At 35.2% G+C, this 23597-nt stretch overlaps 2 protein-coding genes and 1 non-coding gene across 3 annotated transcripts; 1 reads left to right on the top strand and 2 right to left on the bottom strand.

The window, feature by feature from the left end:
- Positions 1 to 477: 477 nt before the first annotated feature.
- On the bottom strand, positions 478 to 3711 carry LOC115714347 (uncharacterized). Its single transcript, XM_030643022.2, has 4 exons — positions 3215 to 3711; positions 3062 to 3122; positions 2840 to 2984; positions 478 to 917 (listed from the first exon to the last, which is right to left on the bottom strand). Exons 1-4 carry the CDS (start codon positions 3405 to 3407, stop codon positions 660 to 662), a joined length of 657 nt encoding a protein of 218 aa, XP_030498882.1. The 5' UTR covers positions 3408 to 3711; the 3' UTR covers positions 478 to 659.
- Positions 3712 to 5662: 1951 nt separating this feature from the next.
- On the top strand, positions 5663 to 8165 carry LOC133036918 (uncharacterized). Its single transcript, XM_061113693.1, has 4 exons — positions 5663 to 5959; positions 6041 to 6614; positions 6676 to 7593; positions 7645 to 8165. Exons 1-4 carry the CDS (start codon positions 5663 to 5665, stop codon positions 8163 to 8165), a joined length of 2310 nt encoding a protein of 769 aa, XP_060969676.1.
- Positions 6206 to 6312, bottom strand: LOC115715384 (small nucleolar RNA R71). Its single transcript, XR_004011258.2, has one exon. It is a non-coding gene; the product is annotated as a small nucleolar RNA R71 (small nucleolar RNA).
- Positions 8166 to 23597: the final 15432 nt, after the last annotated feature.

Genomic DNA, 23597 nt, shown 5'->3' with positions numbered 1-23597 from the left:
ATATATAAAACAAACTAGGGTGTGACATCAATTCCAACACCTTAGTACAAATGAATTTGAAAGGTGCAATCATCTCCCTTTCATACCTCATGTCATGATTTGTACAACTTTGTCCAACTCATTTTAATATTACTCCTTATTTTGCAAGTGGTTAGAAATTATTGATTATTCCAAATGGTCCAAAACATCACATCATTTTCTCCACAAGAAAATTCAAGCAATTATGTACATTTTTATGTGAAATTCTCTACATTTGGACATTGATAATAGATGATAGCCAACTCCAACTAGTTGGGACCAGACTTATATTAGTTATTATGTCAACAAAGAATTTCACACCACTTAAATGAAACAGATTGTAGATCACTGCATCGATGTTGATTGCTTAACACCGTTTTTATGGACTTTAAATGTAAACTAATGCCTTATCTTTTACATTGTTATTTCAAGATCAAAAATCAGAGATGAGAATCACTATAATGTTAACAAAAGAGTTCAGCCATTAATCTGAATTTCAATACTTATTTCTTATACTTTCTAACTCCATCATGTCTACTCAATACAAAAATCCACCCTCTTCAAATTAGAAATATTTTCATCCTCTCATTAAGAAAGAGTAAGGAACAAAAGGCCAATACAAAGATTACATAATTAACTCATCATTCACTTCCACTTCCAGTAGCCATCAAAAACTCACCTTCACAAACTACCTCACCACCAACATATGCTTTTCCTTCCATCTTGGCTATTCCAAACCGCTTCTGTAACTTGGTAAGTGTCATTCTCATTACCAAAGTGTCTCCTGCAATCACAGGTTTTCGAAACCTCACTTTGTCAATTCCTGCAAAGAAGAAATTCTGACGAGAGCCTCCCACTTCTGGTTGCAGCATAACTAAGCCTCCAACCTGTGCCATTGCCTGAATCCAGAAATTGTATCATCAATGGCTAAACAAAAAAATTAAACTGACAATAGAAAAAATAAACAAATAAACTGGACTCCTCGCCTAACCCTATAAGATTTGAACAACAATAAAACTATAACAATCCCTATAAATCCAGGAAGGAGTTAAAACCTCAGACCTTCAGTAAGCAAGCCACATGCTTGAACATTTGAATTTTGAGCAACTCTACTTGAGAATTTAATTTTTTTAATTCATTTCTTGTTTTTAATTTGAGAATACAGAAGATCATACTTAATATTTCATTAAAAACAAAATACTAAATCTTACTAATGGTATTTAATATATGAAGCATGACACAAAAATTCAGGAGACCCTTAAACATTGAAATCACTTCGACTAACATCCAATGTTTATAAATTGGTAATGATAAACATATCCAAAATGAAAAGAAGTGTATGAGGTTAGATTTTGGAAAGGAAGATAGGTAAAAAAAAAAATTAGTTATCTCTTCTCCATTTAACTAGTTGTGTAAATTGTAGTCATAGAAATAGCCTAATGGTACTACTTCTCTCTTCAAAGAACAAATCTTAAGTTTGAATCCCCCTCAATAGTCTTTTTCCGTAAATCATAAAAGATTCCCCAAAACTTGTTTCAAAACTATGGAAGTAAACACATGAACATAGGTGATTTCAGCTAAAAACCACAGACTCTTCTACCTTCGGCAGTAGATGAAGGATGGTGATGTAGAGATTGGTGTAATACGTAATTGTCCCAAAAAAGCACGATGTTAAGTATAGGGCTTCTGCAATTGCGAAGAACCATGAACAATGATACCACACACCAAACCAACCTTGCTTATTATGGTCCATAGTAGATTACAGAACAAAGTCCTAAATATGTAAAGCATGAAAATGAGTGAATCTAAGGGATATCCGCAGAAAGTCTAGAACCTTTTAATGATATGAAAAGAACATATAATCTAAGGTGCATTAGCAAAGCTCCAAATTGAGCTGATTGCATGATAATATGCCTCATTGACCTAAAGCTCCAGTAAAATGACAATAAATCAAAAATTCTTGCTGCATTGTTGTGTTTAAAATTTTTAAAAATTTATGTGTGTAGTATATAGAGACCAACCTATATTTGTTAATACAAATTTCTAATAAATTAGATGGAAAATACATTTTTGCAAAGAGCCTCCATGAAGTTATTCTAATTAGGGAGATAATGTCAACATCTTTAATGCTACTAACTAACTATCAAAAGCTCCAGCCATGCATAGAAAAAGAAACATTGCAAGCATTTGCTTAATTATATTAGAAGTTAGTGCACGATGGAATTAAATTTGAAGCAAAATCTTCAAAATAGGGTGTTGTTTTCTTCTTTTCTCCCCTTCCCGGAGGTAAGCAATTATTAGGGCCTTATCCTCATGTGATCCTGCTTCTGGTAAGGATTTATCTCCCACTTGCCACTAAAACCTACCACTTAAGTTTAAAATATACTTGCTCCAACTACTGAAGGCAATTTTACCTTAACCCACTATCACTGAACTCATTCAAGATAACAACATTGAATTTAAAGTCCATGATTCCCGATTTTGTGATATTTTGGTTTTTTTTTTCTAATATGAAACAAAAGAATATTTAACATCTCAAAAAGAAAGTCCTCATAAAGATCCCATTTCCACTGATTTAAGAGCCAAAATAAGCAAAACACAAAAGCCTCATTCTATCTACGACGTTGTAAGCTTTTAAAAAGGCCACATATAAATATAATAAGTCTACTTTGAGAAAAAGGAACTTATCAGATATGAGATGATTAAACAGTAGATGAGTAGTGATGTGAATGGTAGTATTTGTAAATTTGTTAAATGCCATGGTTAATACAATTGCAAAATAATTAAATAAATAAATATAAAACCAATGACAAAGTTGTACCTCAACCATCAGAACACCAGGCATAATAGGTCTCTCCGGGAAATGCCCAGGAAAGAAATTATCATTGATAGTCACATTCTTAATAGCAACAACTGAAACCCCAGGATTATGCTCAATCACTCTATCCACTAACAGAAACGGAAACCTATCATACAAAATTAAACAATTAAAGAAGAAAAAAACGCACATTCAAATCAAAAACACATTCGATTAGAATGTTACCGATGGGGCAAAATGTCACGTATTTGATTAATATCCATAACCGTAGGAAACGCTGGATATCCTGCGCATAAAAAAAAATGATATTTAAAATCGTTTTGCTCTTTGATTGAGAAATGGAATCGAACATTTAGGAAAAAAGAGAAAAAGACTTACTCTTTTCAATGGGAATGCCTTCGGCCGTGCTATCAGGTCCATTCAGAGAACAAGAGATGGCGATTTTGGATTTGGAAAGGTGAAAAGGGGATCTGGGGAGTGAAACAGAAAGTGGAGAATGGAAGAGCGTTGTGGGTCGGTTGAGTGAGTGGGAAGGGGTCAGTGAGAGACGAGAATTGGAGGTGGTCGCCATTGAAATTGGTCTAAGGTGGCTGAGAGAGTTAGTGAGTGAGAGAACAGGTTTTTATTTGTTCTTTTTATTATTATTTTGATGTAATTGGGGGTGGCAGATGGCAGTTGGAGTTGAATAAAGACTCTACTTCTCCACCTGCCTTTTGCATTCTAACTTTGGTTTCTCAGTCCTTACTTTCTTTTCTCCGTTCATTTTAATTTAATATTGGAAAGGAAAAGAACAGTATTAAATCAAAATGAACAAAAATCTGCTGATATTCAAAGGAGACAACGAAAGGTCTTTCTTTTCTTGAGTAAATTTGTATTGATCAAGCATGATTCTAGCTGATGTTACAATATTTGAAACAAGCCAACTCTTCTTTTACCAAACAAAGTCATTCCGCGCACGCCAAATAGCCTAACTCACCATCGCCACTTCCTCCATTTCAACTTCGTGCTCCCTGATAAAAATTCTCGACAACCAGCTGCTGAATGTTACAGCCCCAGCCCCGACGTTCACTATGCTGCGATGCCAAGCAGCCTTTGCAAACGAGCATTCCACCAACGCATGATGAATAGTTTCAGTACTAGAGTTGCACAAAGGGCAGTCAGCATTGTGATAACTCTATGTTATAGAGTTAATTTTTATGCTTTTAAACTAAAGTATTGTGAGGAGAGTAGTGAAAATGTATTTATTTTGCTTAATTTTAATTAGTTTTAGTGTTATTTTCTATTTAGTAATCTAACATTTAAGTTTTGTAAATATTGATATTGTTGGGTGTGTTTTTCCAATTAACTGTGCTTATTTTGTTGAAAAATGAGGAATTAAATTGATAGGTAAAAGTAAAAGAAGCAAGGAAGAAAAGGAGCACAAGCTGAAATCGATTCTTGGAAGCAATGCTAAAGCAATGCCGAAGTGAATTCGCATCCCGGCGTTGACGTGGAAACACGAATTTCACTTATCCACCTCAAGAACTTCGGTCCAAATCAAATTGCACCAGCCAGCTGACGTGGAAGAAAGGGGTCTAACCCTAGTGGGCCAAAGTGGAAAAGTTTGGGCTTCTATTTTGGGGTATGAAGTTTGTACCCTAAAAACCCAACAACAAAAAGAGAAGGAAAGGGAAGTACACCATTATCATCTTCATCATCTTGTATGTACAAGATGCACGCCATTTTTCTATGGAGGAGCTTTAATTGCAGCAGGAAGTACAACAAAGAAGAAAGAAGAGGGGACCAAGCCTAGTGTTTGAATTTTCTTTTACCCTTTCTTGATAGTCTTCTTTATTTTTCTCTTTGTTATTGTTGTTTGTACTTAGTATTCAAAACTTCTTGAGATTGTAAATTTGGGCAGCAGCCATGGATGAAGTATTTTTAGCTTGGATTTTATCTTTTTATTTGAATATGAGCTAAGCTTTTGAGGCTTGAATGACTATGAACTTCTAAGTTGGGTATGATTAAATTTTAAGCTTACTTTAGTATTTGTTTGCCTTTGTTCATTCAAGTGAGTTTCATTTTAATTGATTGTTGTTTTTTGGCCATGAATAACAATTTGCTAAGCTAGATCTTGTACTGGAAGGGCTAGATCTAGTAGTTCAACTTGAATGAAGCAAGTGAAAACCTAGATTTAGGCTTTTCTTTGTAAGTGGATAGGAATATTTCATTTACCTTGCATAACTTACCAAATGAATGCTTGAATGGTGTCCTGCTTGCTGGTTTGATATAGGAATATATTGAGCTTAATGGTAGGATTAAAGTTGTGAGTGTTGGAAAATTCTCACAAGCCTAGAGGAATTTGTTGTTATCTCTGTGCAGAATGCTAAAGTAATGCTGAACCAATGCTGTACTGACTGTAAAAAACCTGACTAGAAGGAATTAGTTATTCAAGCCATTTTTGCCATATTATATTTTTTATCTTGCAAACAATTTTTCTAGCAGCAGTAGTTTTAATTTTAGCAAGTTTAATTCTTGTCAATTTTAATTTTGAATCATTACTCAACCATTTACATATTATTTCTTTTTATTTTAAGTTGTAATTAGTTGATTTTATATCAAACTTTGTTTGCAATCCCTGTGGAGACGATCTTACTTATCACTTTATTACTTGTGTGACTGCGTATACTTGCGTATATAATTTTCACAACAAGTTTTTGGCGCCGTTGCCGGGGATTGAAACTAAAAATTGTGTATTATCAACTATTTTGCAATTTATTTTCTGGTTTAAAGTTTTAATCCTATTTTGGTGCGCTGAATTTTTCTTTTTCAGGTGTAATCTAGTGTATGAACGAGCAAGAAGAAGACCTTGAACTTGCTCCTATTGACCCCGAAATTGAACGCACTTTTAGACAAAGGAGGAAGGAACAAAAGGCTAAAAAACGCTGCAATATGGCCGATGGGTTTGAAATTGGAGGTGCTCATAATGAAGCCAATCCTATTGCTTTGGCCGATGATAGAGCCCGAGCAATAAGAGAGTATGCAGCCCCTATGTTCAATGAGCTAAATCCGGGTATTGTGAGACCCGAAATCCAAGCACCTCACTTTGAGCTCAAGCCCGTCATGTTTCAAATGCTCCAAACGGTTGGTCAATTTGGTGGGTCGCCAACGGAAGATCCTCACCTCCATATTCGCTCATTTTTGGAGGTGAGTGATTCTTTCAAGCTACAAGGAGTAAGTGAAGAGGCTTTAAGATTAAAGTTGTTCCCATTTTCCTTGAGGGATCGGGCTAGAGCATGGCTTAACACTCTTCCTCCCGATTCGGTGACTAATTGGAATGACTTGGCTGAAAAATTCTTGAGAAAGTACTTTCCTCCAACAAGAAATGCAAAGTTTCGAAGCGAGATCATGTCTTTTCAACAATTGGAAGACGAGACTACTAGTGATGCATGGGAAAGATTCAAGGAGTTGTTAAGGAAGTGCCCACACCATGGTATTCCTCATTGTATTCAACTTGAGACATTTTACAATGGTCTCAATGCGGCCTCTAGGATGGTGTTGGATGCTTCCGCTAATGGAGCCATTCTTTCCAAGTCTTACAATGAAGCTTTTGAGATTTTAGAAAGGATAGCTAGCAACAACTATCAATGGTCAACTAATAGAGCTCCTACAAGCCGAAAAGTAGCGGGTGTTCTTGAAGTAGATGCTTTGACCGCTCTAACCGCTCAAATGGCCTCAATGACCAACATTTTGAAGAATATGAATATGGGAGGAAGTGTACAACCAGGCCATTCAAAGGGCAATCTCTTGTGTGTATTGTGGTGATGGGCATACTTTTGAAAATTGCCCTTCAAATCCAGCTTCGGTTTGCTATGTGGGTAATCAAAACTTCAACCGCAACAACAATCCATACTCAAACTCCTACAATCCGGCATGGAAGCATCATCCAAACTTTTCATGGGGAGGTCAAGGGGCAAGTTCAAGTGGAGCACAACAAGCACAAGGAAAGCAATCATTTCCACCGGGTTTTTCTCAACAACCAAGACCTCAACAACCTCACCAACCTCAAGGCTCTCAACCTAGTTCTTTGGAGAGCTTAATGAGAGATTATATGTCCAAGAATGACGCTGTAATTCAAAGCCAAGCAGCATCTCTTCAGAATCTTGAAGTTCAATTGGGGCAATTGGCCAATGATTTGAAGAATAGACCACAAGGCACTTTGCCTAGTGACACCGAAAACTCAAGAAGAGATTGCAAAGAACATTGCAAAGCGGTAACCTTAAGAAGTGGAAAAATAATTGAGTCAAATGTGGCTGCAGCAGGCAGTAAAGAGCCCTCTTCAATCCAAAAAGAGGGGGAAATGAAGAAAAAACCAACAACTTCAGCTGCTGAAATTCCCCCAGTAGTTACAGCATCCAGTCAGCATTCTACTGCAGAAAAGTCTTTGCAAAAGTCACCGCCACCATTTCCTCAACGGTTCAAGAAGCAACAAGACGATGGTCAATTCCGGAGATTTCTTGATGTTCTAAAGCAGCTCCACATCAATATACCTTTAGTGGAAGCTTTAGAGCAAATGCCAACTTATGTGAAGTTTTTGAAGGATATTTTGACAAAGAAAAGGAGGCTTGGCGAGTTTGAAACGGTCGCTTTGACGGAGGGATGTAGTGCTATGTTGAAAAGTAAAATTCCACCCAAATTGAAAGATCCAGGCAGCTTTACAATTCCTATTTCTATAGGGGGTCGAGATGTTGGAAGAGCTCTTTGTGACTTGGGAGCTAGTATTAATCTCATGCCTATGTCTATTTTTAGGAAGTTGGGAATTGGAGAAGCAAGGCCAACCACCGTCACTTTTCAATTAGCGGATCGTTCCATGGCTCATCCGGAAGGGAAAATTGAAGATGTGTTGGTACAAGTGGATAAGTTCATTTTTCCGGCCGATTTCATTATTCTTGACTATGAGGAAGATAGGGAAGTTCCAATCATTTTAGGGAGGCCCTTTCTTGCCACGGGAAGAACTTTGATAGATGTTGAAAAGGGAGAGCTTACCATGAGAGCTCAAGATGAGCAAGCCACATTCAAGGTCTTTCATCCTATGCGTGCTCCGGATGCAATAGGAGAATGCTTAGCAATTGGAGATATGAATCCTAACAGGGTTGAGGAGTCCAAATTCAAAAATAGTAAGAAGGTGAGAAAGAAGATTCCCCTTAAAAAAATTGCTAAGGATCACGAGCCGCAAGAAAGCAAAGACAAAACATCATTTGACCCTAAAAACCACCCAAAAAGAAGAGAAAGAAAAAGAAGTTTAGTAGAAAATTTTGGTCTCAAATGTTTGAAGTTGGGCAACAAGTGATTTTTGCTAACTCTTTAACGAAGGCTACTCATGGACGACTAGATTCAAGGTGTGATGGATCTTTCTTGGTGGTGAGAGTGTACCCCGATGGGGTGGTAGAACTACGTGATGCACTTTCAAGAAGAAAATTTTTGGTGAAAGGCCAATGAGTGAAGTTTGGGAGTGGTGAGGTTGATCGAGCAAAGACCTCCATCACATTGGAAGAGGCTTGAGGAAGAAGGGTCTCGGGTTGTCATGGCTGTAGTGAATCACATTTGGGCAACCCAAGAGCGGAGGAACAAGATTATATTTAGTTATATATATGCTATGTAATAAGTTTGGGGTGTGCCACCCCTTGAAAAAAAATATATATGTATTTACAATTAAGTTTGGGGTGTGCCACCCCTTGAAAAAGAAACAAGAAAAAAAAAAGAAAAAAAAAAGAGGAAAAGAAAAAAAAGGAAAAAAAAATTAGTATATACATACTTATATAATTACATATATATAACTTTTAATTTCCTACATTTACTAATGATTTTGCTGTAGTGTGGTGATCTTTATTGCTGGTGCAAAGCAAGGAATGACAGAAAAAAGGGGCTGCTGCAATATGGTGTGAGCAAATTTGTATGTTGAAGCAAGAGGGTCCCAAAGACAAAGATTGGATCAGCATCGCTTCAGCATTTTGAAGCAGAGACTCTAGTGGGGAAGAGTTCAAATCTTGAGGGAGTTTTCTTTTTTTCCTTAGTTAAATTGTTATTGCTGGTTGTGTTTGATTGTTTACTTAGTTTACTTTTATTGTTGTCTTTAGTTGTGTGAGTAATAAATATTATGTGGATTAGATGTGTATTAATCATGTTGTTTTGTCATGTTTGTTACGTTTTGTTTTAGCTTGCAAATGAGAAAAATACTGCTTGTATTTTCAGCTTGGTTTAGGGTAGCGCTCGATGATGAAAAATATCCATTTCCCTCCATTTGTGGAGTGCCTTGGTTTGTGTGTTGAAAATGCTAATTTTAAGTGTTATTTTTGTCCAAATGCTAGCCTATGAGGAATGCTTTCAACAATTGTGTGCTTGTGTTATTCCACCATACCTTGAGTTTTTAGAATAGCTAACACTTTGAGAGAGTTTAAGCATCTAGAATTAGCTAGTGTAATCCTTGAGGCGAAATCCTGGCGAGCTTTATAACTTAGAAATGATTTAGGCCATCTTTGGACGTTTGAGCCTTTCTAACCTTCCCTATAAAATCAATTTTTCTCTAGTCACCCAAGTTTGAGCCGTTTAGCCTATTCTTGTTGTGCAACCCAATCATACATCTAACGTCAATCCTAATTTGCATTTCCACATATATCCTAACTTAATTGCTCACTTGTCAAGAGCCAAGTTTCACATTAAGTTTGGGGTGAGTGCGGTGAGTGTAACTTGTGGCGAGCTAATTCAAGGTTATACTTTTAGCCACATTGGGGACAATGTTGGATTGTAAGTTTGGGGTGGGGGAATTAGCTCACAAAGTATATGAGTATGAACTTTCAATTAACCTTCTCTTGCTATTTATTATATAAGTATAATATAGTAATAAATGTCTTTCTAATATATGAAAAAAAAATCAGCAATGAAAAAAAAAAAAAGAAGAAGAGAATAAACATAGCAAGAGAAGTCAATTTTAATATCAAGTACTTCGTGAGTATTGAATTAGGGAAGAGGGTCAAGAGAAAAAAAAATTACTAAGAGACTCGGTTTTTGACAAGTGAAGTGGTTAGGTGTTGAGCTAGCTTAAATACATCCTATACCATACCCTAACACAAGCCTAACATTCAAGCCTAGTCAAGTCCTTTTGATCTAAGTTGCAAAGCTAAGCTACATTAGTGGAGAGGATTGCACTAATTCAACTTATGGAAGCAAACCTTTAAACTTGAGGATCAAAGGTGGTTGTTATAGAAATTCAAGTTGTTGGTGGGAAGTATTTGCACACTTATTTGATCGAATTACTCTTGATAAGTTTTAAGGACATAAATAGCATGCAAAATTCTATTGAAACACACAAGTTCGAGGCATATTCACTACTACCAATTACATTTCCATTTCGTCTAATTCTGAGAGCAAATTTCGTCCCTAGACCAAGTGTGAAAGAGCAAGATTTTCTCTACTGCAAGCGTGTTAGTGTCGCTGTCATTTTCTGTTCTTATTATTTAGTTCTTTGTGTTTTTCATTACTCGAGGACGAGCAATACTCTAAGTTTGGGGTGTGATAACTCTATGTTATAGAGTTAATTTTTATGCTTTTAAACTAAAGTATTGTGAGGAGAGTAGTGAAAATGTATTTATTTTGCTTAATTTTAATTAGTTTTAGTGTTATTTTCTATTTAGTAATCTAACCTTTAAGTTTTGTAAATATTGATATTGTTGGGTGTGTTTTTCCAATTAACTGTGCTTATTTTGTTGAAAAATGAGGAATTAAATTGATAGGTAAAAGTAAAAGAAGCAAGGAAGAAAAGGAGCACAAGCTGAAATCGGGCCGATTGTCAAGCAATGCTAAAGCAATGTCAAGTGAATTCGGCATCTCGGGCGTTGACGTGGAAACACGAATTTCACTTATCCACCTCAAAGAATCTCGGTCAAACTCAAATTGCACTCACCGACGTGGAAGAAAGGGGTCTAAACCCTAGTGGGCCAAAGTGGAAAAGTTTGGGCTTCTATTTTGGGGTATGAAGTTTGTACCCTAAAAACCCAACAACAAAAAGAGAAGGAAAGGGAAGTACACCATTATCATCTTCATCATCTTGTATGTACAGTACGGGGCAAATTTGCCTGCCATTTTTCTATGGAGGAGCTTTAATTGCAAAGAAGTACAACAAAGAAGAAAGAAGAGGGGACCAAGCCTAGTGTTTGAATTTTCTTTTACCCTTTCTTGATAGTCTTCTTTATTTTTCTCTTTGTTATTGTTGTTTGTACTTAGTATTCAAAACTTCTTGAGATTGTAAATTTGGGCAGCAGCCATGGATGAAGTATTTTTAGCTTGGATTTTATCTTTTTATTTGAATATGAGCTAAGCTTTTGAGGCTTGAATGACTATGAACTTCTAAGTTGGGTATGATTAAATTTTAAGCTTACTTTAGTATTTGTTTGCCTTTGTTCATTCAAGTGAGTTTCATTTTAATTGATTGTTGTTTTTTGGCCATGAATAACAATTTGCTAAGCTAGATCTTGTACTGGAAGGGCTAGATCTAGTAGTTCAACTTGAATGAAGCAAGTGAAAACCTAGATTTAGGCTTTTCTTTGTAAGTGGATAGGAATATTTCATTTACCTTGCATAACTTACCAAATGAATGCTTGAATGGTGTCCTGCTTGCTGATTTGATATAGGAATATATTGAGCTTAATGGTAGGATTAAAGTTGTGAGTGTTGGAAAATTCTCACAAGCCTAGAGGAATTTGTTGTTATCTCTGTGCAGAATGCTAAAGTAATGCTGAACCAATGCTGTACTGACTGTAAAAAACCTCACTAGAAGGAATTAGTTATTCAAGCTATTTTTGCCATATTATATTTTTTATCTTGCAAACAATTTTTCTAGCAGCAGTAGTTTTAATTTTAGCAAGTTTAATTCTTGTCAATTTTAATTTTGAATCATTACTCAACCATTTACATATTATTTCTTTTTATTTTAAGTTGTAATTAGTTGATTTTATATCAAACTTTGTTTGCAATCCCTGTGGAGACGATCTTACTTATCACTTTATTACTTGTGTGACTGCGTATACTTGCGTATATAATTTTCACAACACATTGACAGGGACATGACTTTTTGGAGTTGAAAACACATTGGAAGCACACCCGAAACAGCTCGCCATAAAAAATTACTGATTTTAGGAGGAATTTTTAATGACCAGACCACTTCCAAAAATCACTATTGGCATCTCGGCACCAAGCACCGTTAGATTCTTGCAAGAATTTATATGCATTTTTAACCGAATAATGCCCACAAGTCTCAAGTCGCCAACTCCAACCATCATTAGCAGCCGAATCACTAAGCTGAATGGACAAAATAAGGTCCTTATCACAGGCAACAAATAGGTCCCTCACAACATCCTCATCCCACGCGCAGGTACCTACTTTTAAGAGGCAGTTGACCGAGTTATTCACAAGAGCAGGGTGTCGTGAGACAACATAGTTGTTTGAATTATGTGGAAGCCAAGGATCATTAAGAATGGAGATAGTGTTGGGTTTTATGCCCTAAATAAAACTCCATTTCAATGTAATCCGTATTATTCAATATCAATAAAGAAACAGAAGTATTTTTCATTCATTTGTGTATGTTTTGGTTCACCTTATCAATTATTTATCTATTTGATTTATAAGTTCATCCAAACCCTTTTCACATACTTGATCCTGTTTATTGTGTTGTCAACACATTGGAAAGTAAACATGACTATGTGATTAAAGATTCCTAGATTTATCAGAACACTGGGGTTTTACTGATATGACAATCTACAACAGAGTTTACTTGCATTTGGAGAAATGCTATGTTCTTTCCAGAGCATTGGTTAAAGTAAAGCTTGGGTTGGATGCATGGAGTATGCATCGGAATGGACCGGTATTGAACTTTGACATAGATTTATTAAACTTACCGTAATATCTATTCAATTCAATATCACCTAGTTGATCCTAGATCAAATGATCTTAATCCTGATATGATTAGGTTCAATCTCAAGAGTGTTATTCGTGTTATTTGATTTGTTAGTTAAGCCTACTTTTGGGTCAGGGTGATACGTACATTTTGGGAACACGGTAGTGCAATTGAGTGGGAGCGCTAACATAACTATGGAATCTATAGCTTCTATCTGGCGAATAGAAAGTAAAGGATGATTTCCTTCGAGCTTAACCAAACAAAAATAAATGGTGGAGTACTCATTTAACTTAGCTAAAATATCATTTATACGGTGTTAAGTGTTTTAAGGATAAAATACATTGTAGGGTGTTACGGTAATTTAATCCCTTTACAGTGTAGATCGTCTATATAGAGGATCATTGATCATTTTAGGATTATAACAATGGATAATTAAAAGCGTGTCTATGTGGTGGAACATATAGAGCGTTCTATATAGCTGAGAGTGCAATTCAGAGTTCTATGCGTGGATTCAACGAAGAATTAATAAATCAGTGAATTTAAGAGGTAAATTCTTGATCTGCTTATTGGAAGCTCGGATATATAGGCCCATGGTCCCACACTAGTTGAGACAATACTACTTGTAAGACTCATTTAATTAGTTTTGATTAATCAATTATAATTCTCAAGTTAAACTATGTCTATTTGTGAATTTATCACTTATTAAGGGCGAAACTGTAAAGAAAGAGTTTATAGGGTATATTTGTTAATTAAGAGACTTTGGTTAGTCTAATTAATAAATATAATAAATGACAATATTATTTAATATTTAATTATAGTTATTAAATAGTTGAAATTAACATTTAAATGGTTGAATTTGAAAATTGGCATTTTTTGAGAAAATAAGACGTAGAAATAATAAAACAGCAAAATTGCAAAAGTGAGGCCCATATCCACAAGCCATGGCCGGCCACATGCATAGGGTTTTATCATTTAATATTTTCATTATTTTAATGTCAAGTAATTCAACCCTAACCCTATGTGGTATTCTATAAATAGAAAGTAATGGCTTCAAGAAACAACCCAATGCATCTCATTCCTTTTAGAGAAAATCCTGAGCCCTTTTTCTAAACCTAGCCGCTACCTCTCTCTCTCTCTCTCTCTCTCTCTCTCTCTCTCTCTCTCTCTCTCTCTCTCTCTCTCTCTCTCTCTCTCTCTCTCTCTCTCTTCTTCTTCTTCTTCTTTGTTTCAAAATCCCTAAGTGATAGAGTAGTTCCCACACACAGCAAGTAGTACCTTAATCATAGTGTGGAAGATCGTGAAGAATCCAAATTCAACAAAGAAGGATATTCGGGCTCAGATCTTGATAATACTCTGCAACAGAAAGGATACAAGGGTTAGAGATTTGAGTGGAAGGAGACATATTATTCCGCTGCACCCAATGTAAGGTTTCTCATACTTTATATGTGTTTACTTATAATCGTTTTAGAAGTTCATATTTAGGATGTTAATCAACATACTTGTGAGTAGATCTAAGATCCTGGTAAAATAATTCCAACAGATAGTTGTTGGGTTTTTGTGCCCTAAATAAAACCCTTTACAATCTGATTAGTTATCAATATAAGAAATTTGAAGTGATTTATGTTTGCATGAATTTTACATGCTAATGGTTTAATATGTTTATTGAATTTATACACAAAATCAGTTAAGTCCAGATCATATGTTTATTCACAATTACAGTATCATCAACACAGTGGAATGTGATTGTGATCATATGAATCAAAAGACTAAGTCCCTGTTTCATCAGTGTTTTAGATTTACACTGATGTGATAATCAGCGATGATGGGTACTTACACTTGGAGTAAGTGTTATGTTCTTTCCAGGACATTGGTAAAGTATACTAGTTTCGAATGTATGGAGTATACATTGGACTGGACCGATATTGCAACTTAGTTAAGATATTATAAACTTACCATCATATCTTTCCAAGTCAATATCAGTAGTTGATCTTAAGATTAAAAGAATCTAAATCCTGATATGCTTAGGCTCAACTCAGGAGTGCTATTCATGTTCTTTTATTTATTAGTTAAGCCTACTTTTGGGTCAGGGTGATACGTATATTTTGGGAACATGATAGTATGATTGAGTGGGAGTGCTGAACATAAATATGGAATCTATAGCTTCTACTGGTGTATAGAAGTTAAGTGATGATTCCCTTCGAGCTTAGCTAAATAGAAATAAATGGATGAGCTCTTGTTTAAGTGACTAATTCTTAGATCACTAAACATCATTTACAGGTAGCTAAGTGTTTTAAGGGGAAAAATACGTTGAGGGGTGAGAACGCTAAAATTATCCCATCTCGATGTAAATCATCTATATAGAGGATCTTTGATCACAATAAGATTATAACAATGGTTAAATGAATGGTTAAATGAGATAGCATAGCTATATCGTGGAACATATAATATGCTCTATATAAGTCTGAGAGTGCAATTCTAAGTTCTAAGAGTGGATTCAACGAGGAATTAATAAGTAGGGATTTACTTAGTAAATTCAGTTCACTTATTGGAAGCTCAGCATATAGATCCATGGTCCCCATTCTAGTTGAGACTATACTGCTTGTAAGACTCAATAATTGATTCGTGATTAATCAATTATAATTCTAAAGTTAGACTATGTCTAATTTGTGAATTTTCACTAAGCAGAGGTGAAATTGTAAAGAAAAGAGATTCTAGGTTTATTTATTAATTAATAGACTTTATATGTCTAATTAATAATTAAATTAAATGACTATATTATTTAATAATCTATTTTAGTTATTAAATAATTAGTTTTGGCATTTAAAAGGTTAGAATTGGAAAATTGGCGTTTTTGAGAAAATAGAAATAAAATTTGTGAAAACTGGCCCATTACACACCTTGGTCGGCCACTTAAGCATGTTTTTCAAATTGATCTTTTCATTATTTTAATGCCAAATAATTACTAACCTAAACCTAGTAGTTGCCTATAAATAGAAAGTGATGGCTCAGTCAAATAACAAGTTTTTCAATGCTTTTTCTCAGAAATTTTTTTTCAGAAAACTGAGCCTTCCCTCTCTCTTTATAGCCGAACCAACCCTCTCTCTTTTCCTCTTCTCAATTTCGAAACCCTCAGTGATAGAGTAGTGCCCACACACAGCAAGTGGTACCTCAATCATAGATTGGAAGACTGTGAAGGATCACACACAAAGAGAAGGACATTCGGGCTCAGATCTTGATAATATTCTGGGACAGAAAGGATACAAGGGTTAGAGATCTGAGTGGAAGGAGACATTATTCCGCTGCCATCAATGTAAGGTTTTCTTAACTTTAAATGTGTTTATTTATCGTTTTAGAAAGTTCATATTTAGGGTGTTAAACAACATACTTGTGAGTAGATCTAAGATCCTGGTAAAATAAATTCCAACAAGATCAACACACAGAATGAAAGCTATTAGACATATTTGGATAAATTAATTTAAGTATTATAGTGTGTAGTCAACTCATGACACATTGTAATTGAGACAAGATTGTTTAATCTCACACACACACGCTCTAACTCCTTGCAAGTATCTGACAGCAAGAGGAAAACATTCATAGCATAACTCGGCAAGACTTGAGCAATAGATTTCAACAATACCTCCTTTCCCGCACGAGATAAGATACGCCCTTCCCACCCTTGAATTCTCTTCCGAAGCTTATCCTTAAGGAAACCAAGAATAACATTCTTATTTCTCCCAACCGAACACGGTAGACCCAGGTAATAACCATTTTCATCGGCCTCATAAATTTCCAACATAGCACAAATGGAATCCCGCGCCTCAATTCCAGTATTATTGCTAAAAAACACGGAAGACTTGGAGAAATTGATTCTTTGCCCCGAAGCCACCTCGTAAGTATGCAGCAACTCCTTCACATTGTACGCTTCTTCCTCAGTTGTCTTATAGTAAATGTAGTTGTCATCAGCAAAGAGCATATGAGAGATTACCGGCGCACCTCGAGCAATTTTACACCCCATGAGTAAGCCACTTTTTTTATAACTCCGCAACAAATTAGAGAAACCTTCAACGCAAAGAATAAACAAATATGGTGATATAGGATCCCCTTGGCGCAACCCTCTTTGAGCAAAAATGGGCCTCAACTCCTTTTCGCCATGTGAAATGGTATAGGAAACAAAACATACACATTGCATAACTAAATTAATCCAGCGACCATCAAAGCCCATCCTTACCATCATCGCCCGAAGATAACCCCACTCAAGCTTATCACAGGCTTTGCTAACATCTAACTTGAGTGCCATTATACCATCCCTCCCTCTTCGTTTCCTCTTTAAGTGATGCATAATCTCGTAAGCAATCATGATGTTATCCAAAATCAACCGGCCTTGCAAAAATGCACTTTGAGTATCAGATATGATAGACAGCATAACACTCTTAAGTCTATTAGCAACCACTCTGGACACGATCTTGTACAGCACATTGCATAACGCAATAGGTCTTAAATCCCCCATATCCATAGGCTGCTTCTTTTTAGGGATTAAGACCAAAATTGTTATGTTAAGGTCTGTAGGAAAAGAACCATTATGAAAAAACAACTTAACCATATTGATGACATCATCCTTAACAATCGGCCAACACTTCTGAAAAAAAACCCGGGGTCATTCCATCAGGCCCTGGGGATTTATCCGGATGAATTTGGAACAAAGATTTCCGAACTTCGTCCAGTCAACCCATGCACCCGAACGATCTTTAAGCTTTGCAACAAAATTATTCCTTCGTCTCGCAGTTGCAGAAGCATGAAAGTACTTGCTATTATTATCTCCCTCTTGCAACCACAATTGCTTTGATCTTTGACGCCAGAAAACTTCCCGTTGCACATAACATTCAGCCAAGTCCTTCTTTGCTTGTTTGTAATTGGCTACAGAGACTTCATCCCGACCCAATTTCTACTTCTACACTTCATTTTTAACCTTTCTTTAAAATTGCCAGTAACCTCCTTACCTTAAACTGCCAGCTTGTCCCCACAAAACTAAATTTTATGCCTAACATTAGCAGACTCACGAATCTCCCAGCTATCCTTTACAATCGGATAACAAAGAGGTTCCCTCAACCATGCATTTTCAAACCTAAACCGCTTAACAATATGGTGGCCTGCAGCAGGAACCATGACCATAAGAATCGAAGCATGGTCTGAAGTTGAAATTTCAAGATTATGGAGCTTAGCAGAAGTGAACATGTTCAACCAAGCAAGATTAGCTAGCCCCCTATCCAAACGCACCTCGATCCAATGATTAGTACCCCGCCCACGCTCCCAAGTAAACGGATAACCACATAATTCCATGTCTTGAAGTCCACTGTCAACCAAAGACTGTTGAAAACCTTGGATTAAAAAATCAAGGTACCTATTACCGCCCCTTTTGTCATCATGAGATAAAACATTGTTAAGATCACCCATCACACACCATGGTAGAACGATTTGCAAGAGTACGTAACAGATTCCAAGTAGAAGCATGCCTACTCCTATTAGGTTCCCCATACACACTAGTGAAACGCCATTCCTGCACACCTTCAGAAGCAACTCTCACATCTATATAGGCATCAGAAAACCCAAGCAAAGACACTTCATCTTCAATTTTTCATAACAATGCAATACCTCCACTCCTACCATTGCCATCTACGGTAATCATACCATCGAATCCCAACGTCATACGCACTCTCTCCATCTGAGAACGATTGGATAGAGTCTCACAGAGAAACACAATACTGGGCTTCTTTTGGATCACAAGATCCTTAAGGAATTGTAAAGTCCATGGGTTCCCAAGCCCATGGAAATTCCAAGATAAAATATTCATAATGATTGGTGGGCTTAGACCCCAATACCTACCAAACTCAAGTTCTTTGAACCATGACCACTTGACGCGTTGCCACATCACCCCTCACATGGGCCCCATAAATACCGTCCAAAACCGTTCTTCTCCTCTTCGTATCAAGAACCAAAAGACAAGCCTCCTCATTGATATCATTAGATATTTCCTTATTTTGAGCAGCTGATAAAATATCTTTCACAACTATAGGATCCCCATTAAAAATCTTTGATGAAACATATCCATGCCTCACGTTGACCCTAAGTCTCCTCCACTATCATCGGCCCCGACCCCAACACACCACGATTCCCCTCAACCATTGCCATCGTCAATTGAGACACCTCACCATGAGCCATGATTTTTGCTGCAGAAACATCGTCCATGGAAGCATTAAACTGCTTAAGCCATTTAACTCTGATCATGTAATTTCTACGTATAGGTCTCACTCACATCCATTCCCCATACGGATTGATTATCTGACCCTCTCCAACCTCAAAACGTCGTGGACAAAAACTTTTGGAATGCCCCATAATTCCACAAATAAAGCAGAACGTGGGTATATTCATAATTAAAGTTAGTCCAGAACTCGATCCCGGTAGTATTGTGAAGCTTCATACGTCTCTTTAATGGTTTTGTAATATTCAAAGTCACACAAACACGAAGATAATCCCGCCATAAGCCCGTGAAATTCCTTTCATCCGATTGAACAAACTTCCCAACATAGTTTGTGACATCCTTAACAACCGTAGCAGTTTTAAACCCTGATCTGAGATCATGCAATTGCACCCACATATCAACTTCATTCAAGGTAACTAATTTTGGATCCTCCCCCCGCTGCATTATTTTGAAAATTGACAAGAACCTATTAAAAGTCCAAGGGCTTCGATTCATCATACGTTAGATGTCAATCTCATGATAAAATTGAAAGAGATAGCGATTAGTATCCAATTCCTTGACAAACATCCCCTTCCCTAGTTGCCACAATGAAGCCATCATATGTTGCATAGCCTCAAAATCAATTTGTCTGTCAGTCAAGAACCTTCGAACACCACCTATCATCATAGTCATTACCATCCGTAGCACTAACATCATAAGACAAGATAACCTCTTCCTCCTCCTCAATAGGAATATGCACCTCTGTACCGTCTGCCATACTCGTACCACAACCAGCAAAATCCCAAAAGTAACAAAAAAAAAAAACAAGAACCAACAAATCGAACCAGAAAAACTAAAGAGAAAAAACTAAAGAACCATGTCAAAAGACAAGACTAATGAAAAAAATTAATTAAATTCAACACATAAAACTAATAATTTTAACCCCCAAAAATACTAATATGAATAAAACTAACAACAGTAAATTAAAAAAAAAACTAAAACCAAAAACTAATAACCAGTTTCTTAAACCTTCTTCATCAACTGTCCATTCCTTAATCAAATCAAAAACTGTCTTTGCTCCCCTATATTTAATTAAGTTACAAAACCTTCTTATTGGATCCCTTAAATATTCAGTACATATATAAAGAACAAACAAATCTTATTGAATTAGTTGCTTATCTTGATACATATAAGATAACACCACTTAGCAAACATCAATATGTATTCGACTAAAGGCTGTTATATTCGACTCAACACAGCTGACTCAATTATCGCAGAAACGGGCCGACAGCAAACCAACTCGACTCGCCGGCGACACACCTGGACTCGACTTGCCGGCGACACTTCTGGACTCGACCCACCGGTGCCGCTTCTGGTCGTGACTCGGTTGTATGGGTACGCAGAAGGTTCTCGACTTCTTGCGACTTCTCCTGGAGATTATGTGATGGCATGGCAAGAAAATATCTTGAATGAATCGCTTCTTAATTTAAAGAGTGATGAATTAATGTGTGTTATCTAAGTCTAAATAAACATAAATATTAAGTTATTATTTCACTAAAAACAAGATTTGTAGATTTTGTGCTTAATCTATCTAGTATTATTGATGAATGTGTATATTATGCATTCATTTACCCTTATTTATTTATTTTATTTATTTTATTTGTTTTCTTTGAGTTTTTATTTGGATTCTATATGTTTTCTCGAAATTTATAGATATTAAAAGTCAAAAGATGATTTTGTGATTAATTGAGATTTTTTAGCCAATTTTTGATCATGTTCCCATAATTTTTTTTTTGAAGAGATTACAAAATTAATAATAATAGTGCCCCTTCTTTAACTTTTCAAAATATATTAAATTATTTCATTTAGAGGCTGGAAGCGAAATATATGCATGATTTACTGAGTAAGATTAAAATCAAAATTAGTAAAGTGACAAACCACCGCCTCTAATATGACAACACACCACCACTTACCGTACAAATATCAAGACGTGTTTTTGAATCTAATTCAACTATGAGTCATTTTTGGACCTATAAAAAGCCTAAAACTAGCTAGAGGGGAGAGACAACCAGAGAGAAAGAAAATACAACTTTAAAGAGGTAAACAAGTCTGAGAGATCAAGAAAGTAATTTGAAGCATTTAAGAGTTTTCATGCATTCTTCTTCTTCTTTCTTCTTTATTTCTCAATATTATTTAGATTATAAGTAATATTTTGAGATGATAAACCACACTATGTGTGGCTAGTTTTCTTAGTTATTAATAGGGTTAGATAGATCTCTAATTATAACTTTAATTTTATGATTTAATGGAAAATTTAGTTTAATCCAATATGCTTCATGTGATTCTACATTGTTTAATTGCTTCCATGATTATGATTTATATATGGTTCTACTTTATGTGATTTTAATCAAGGCTATTATCTAGATTGTGAGATATATTACTCGAGAAGAAAATTTTTAAACAATCAAACATCGATTAGATCAACTTATGTAGTGTAAGATAAGTATTCACTTAGGTAACCAAAATAATTTAAAATTGTATCATCGAGAGGTAGAATATTTAGGTTGTTGAAAAAATATATTATAAATTTAGCCCTAATTAATTCATGAGAAATTAACAATAGAATAAAAAATTAGCTAAAGCGTACCAGAGTCCATAGAATTGATTTTAGAAAGGTTTGATTTTCTAATTTTGCAGTGAAATCTTTCTTTAGAACTTTTGTCTTTTGATCATGGGGTTTCAAGAGAATGAAAATATATGATACTGTAAATTGGAGACTACTACATGTTATATTACTAACTAATAAAATAGTTAGTAATATTTATTGACTATTTCTATTTGGCCTCTCATAAAATTAGAAATTGTCCTTATAGTATCCACACATTAAAAATCAAGACAATCATGCCCTTAATTCATAAATTTTATTCCAAAATAGATCACATAAATTTGACTCATTTATATGATGACTCAACACATATTTTATATATACAATTGTGGTCCCAAATAAATAAATTTCTAACATAGAATTATTTCTAGAGTTAGACTTAATGAAGGTCGTGTATAATGGTGGTATAGAGTTATAAGATATTATTCATTTACATATTTTTATGCCGCACTCTAGAGAAGTATAAAGATACAATATTGCTCTAGGTTCTTGAAAATATGTGAATAAATTAGGCACCTTGATGATTAAAATCATAGTTATATAAAATCGAAACCTTGACAATTATTTTATCTTATTCTTTTCAACTTTAATTTGCTATTCTCGTTCTTTCTATTTTCTTTTAATTTTCTAATATCATTCAAAATTAATTTCTTAGATAAAATTAGGTTGTAATATTCTCTATAATTATTTTCTTTATTTACTTTTAATCTTTGTGAGACGATATCGATCTCTTGATCACTATTCTTACTTATCGATGTGTGCACTTGCAAGCATATACATATATAATTCACAACAAGTTTTTCACATTATTGTCGAGGATCAAGAACTTTTAGTTATTCAATTAATATAATGAAGAAAATACCAGATTTTAATCTAAGTTTTATCTTATTTTATTACTGATTTTTTTTTTAATTGTTGTTGTGAAGGTGCATGTGTAAAGCTCGTAGTTCACCTCTATTACCTTTAGATCTTGAAATTGAAAGAACATTACAGTCAATCATCAAAGAACTACGAGCTAGATCAAGAAAGATGGTTGACAACAACAAAGAATAACAAAGCAAAGCAAAAACACTACTAACGGTGCCAATTCTATAACAAACTAAAAATTCAGAGACTATTTTAGGTCGGTTGTCAATGATGATTTCTTGGGTGTGAGAAGACAGCAAGTGAATGCAAACAACTTTGTACTGAAACCTATATTACTCAACATGGTGCAACAAAATCAATACTCTAGTTTGCCCCTTGAAGACCCAAACATCCACTTGTTTACTTTCTCAAAAAATTGTGACACGATAAAGATGAATGGAGTCCCACCAGACATGATCGAACTCAAGCAGTCAAGCTCTTTTCATTCTCTTTGAGAGACTGAGCTCGTTCATGATATCAATCTTTTTCTCCTAATGTACTTACAAGGGAGGAGATTGCTCAAAAGTTCTTCACCAAATTTTTTCCACCTTTTAAGACTTTTAAATTAAGGGTAAAAATTACTTAATTCAGACAATTAGAGATGGAGCAATTTTATGAAGTGTGGGATAAATTCAAGGAGATTCTTAGATAGTTTCATCAACATGACATAGAAGATTGATTTCAAGTCCAACTTTTCTACAATGGACTTAATAATCAAACGAAGTCACACATTTGTAATATCCCGATAAGTCTAATGGTAAATAATTAGGATTTATATTTATATATGAGTTAATCAGGTAATAAGTGGGATTATGATCCTACTAATTTATTTCAAAAGATAAAATTTAAATTTTGCAATAAGTGAGTAAATAATCGTAATTTGTTAATTACGGAGATTTATATAGCATGTGTGAATGTAATATGAGCTATATGTGGAATAAAAATTTTTGCAGGTTCGGCGACCCTGGAGACTCAATAAGTGGATATATAAGTCTAATTTACTAATTATTACGGAGATTTTTTTGAA

The sequence above is a fragment of the Cannabis sativa genome, chromosome 4 (assembly GCF_029168945.1).
Source record: "Cannabis sativa cultivar Pink pepper isolate KNU-18-1 chromosome 4, ASM2916894v1, whole genome shotgun sequence".
Lineage (NCBI taxonomy): Eukaryota > Viridiplantae > Streptophyta > Magnoliopsida > Rosales > Cannabaceae > Cannabis > Cannabis sativa.
This window is presented reverse-complemented; position numbering and strand designations above follow the sequence as displayed.

Coding starts and splice junctions, on each gene's coding strand:
- LOC115714347 (XM_030643022.2), bottom strand. CDS start 3,407: ATGGCGACCACCTCCAATTCTCGTCTCTCACTGACCCCTTCCCACTCA. Junction 3,123..3,214: donor AGGCATTCCCATTGAAAAGA/GTAAGTCTTTTT, acceptor TTTTATGCGCAG/GATATCCAGCGTTTCCTACG. Junction 2,985..3,061: donor CGTGACATTTTGCCCCATCG/GTAACATTCTAA, acceptor TTTGTATGATAG/GTTTCCGTTTCTGTTAGTGG.
- LOC133036918 (XM_061113693.1), top strand. CDS start 5,663: ATGAACGAGCAAGAAGAAGACCTTGAACTTGCTCCTATTGACCCCGAA. Junction 5,960..6,040: donor TGTTTCAAATGCTCCAAACG/GTTGGTCAATTT, acceptor GATTCTTTCAAG/CTACAAGGAGTAAGTGAAGA. Junction 7,594..7,644: donor TCTTTGTGACTTGGGAGCTA/GTATTAATCTCA, acceptor GAATTGGAGAAG/CAAGGCCAACCACCGTCACT.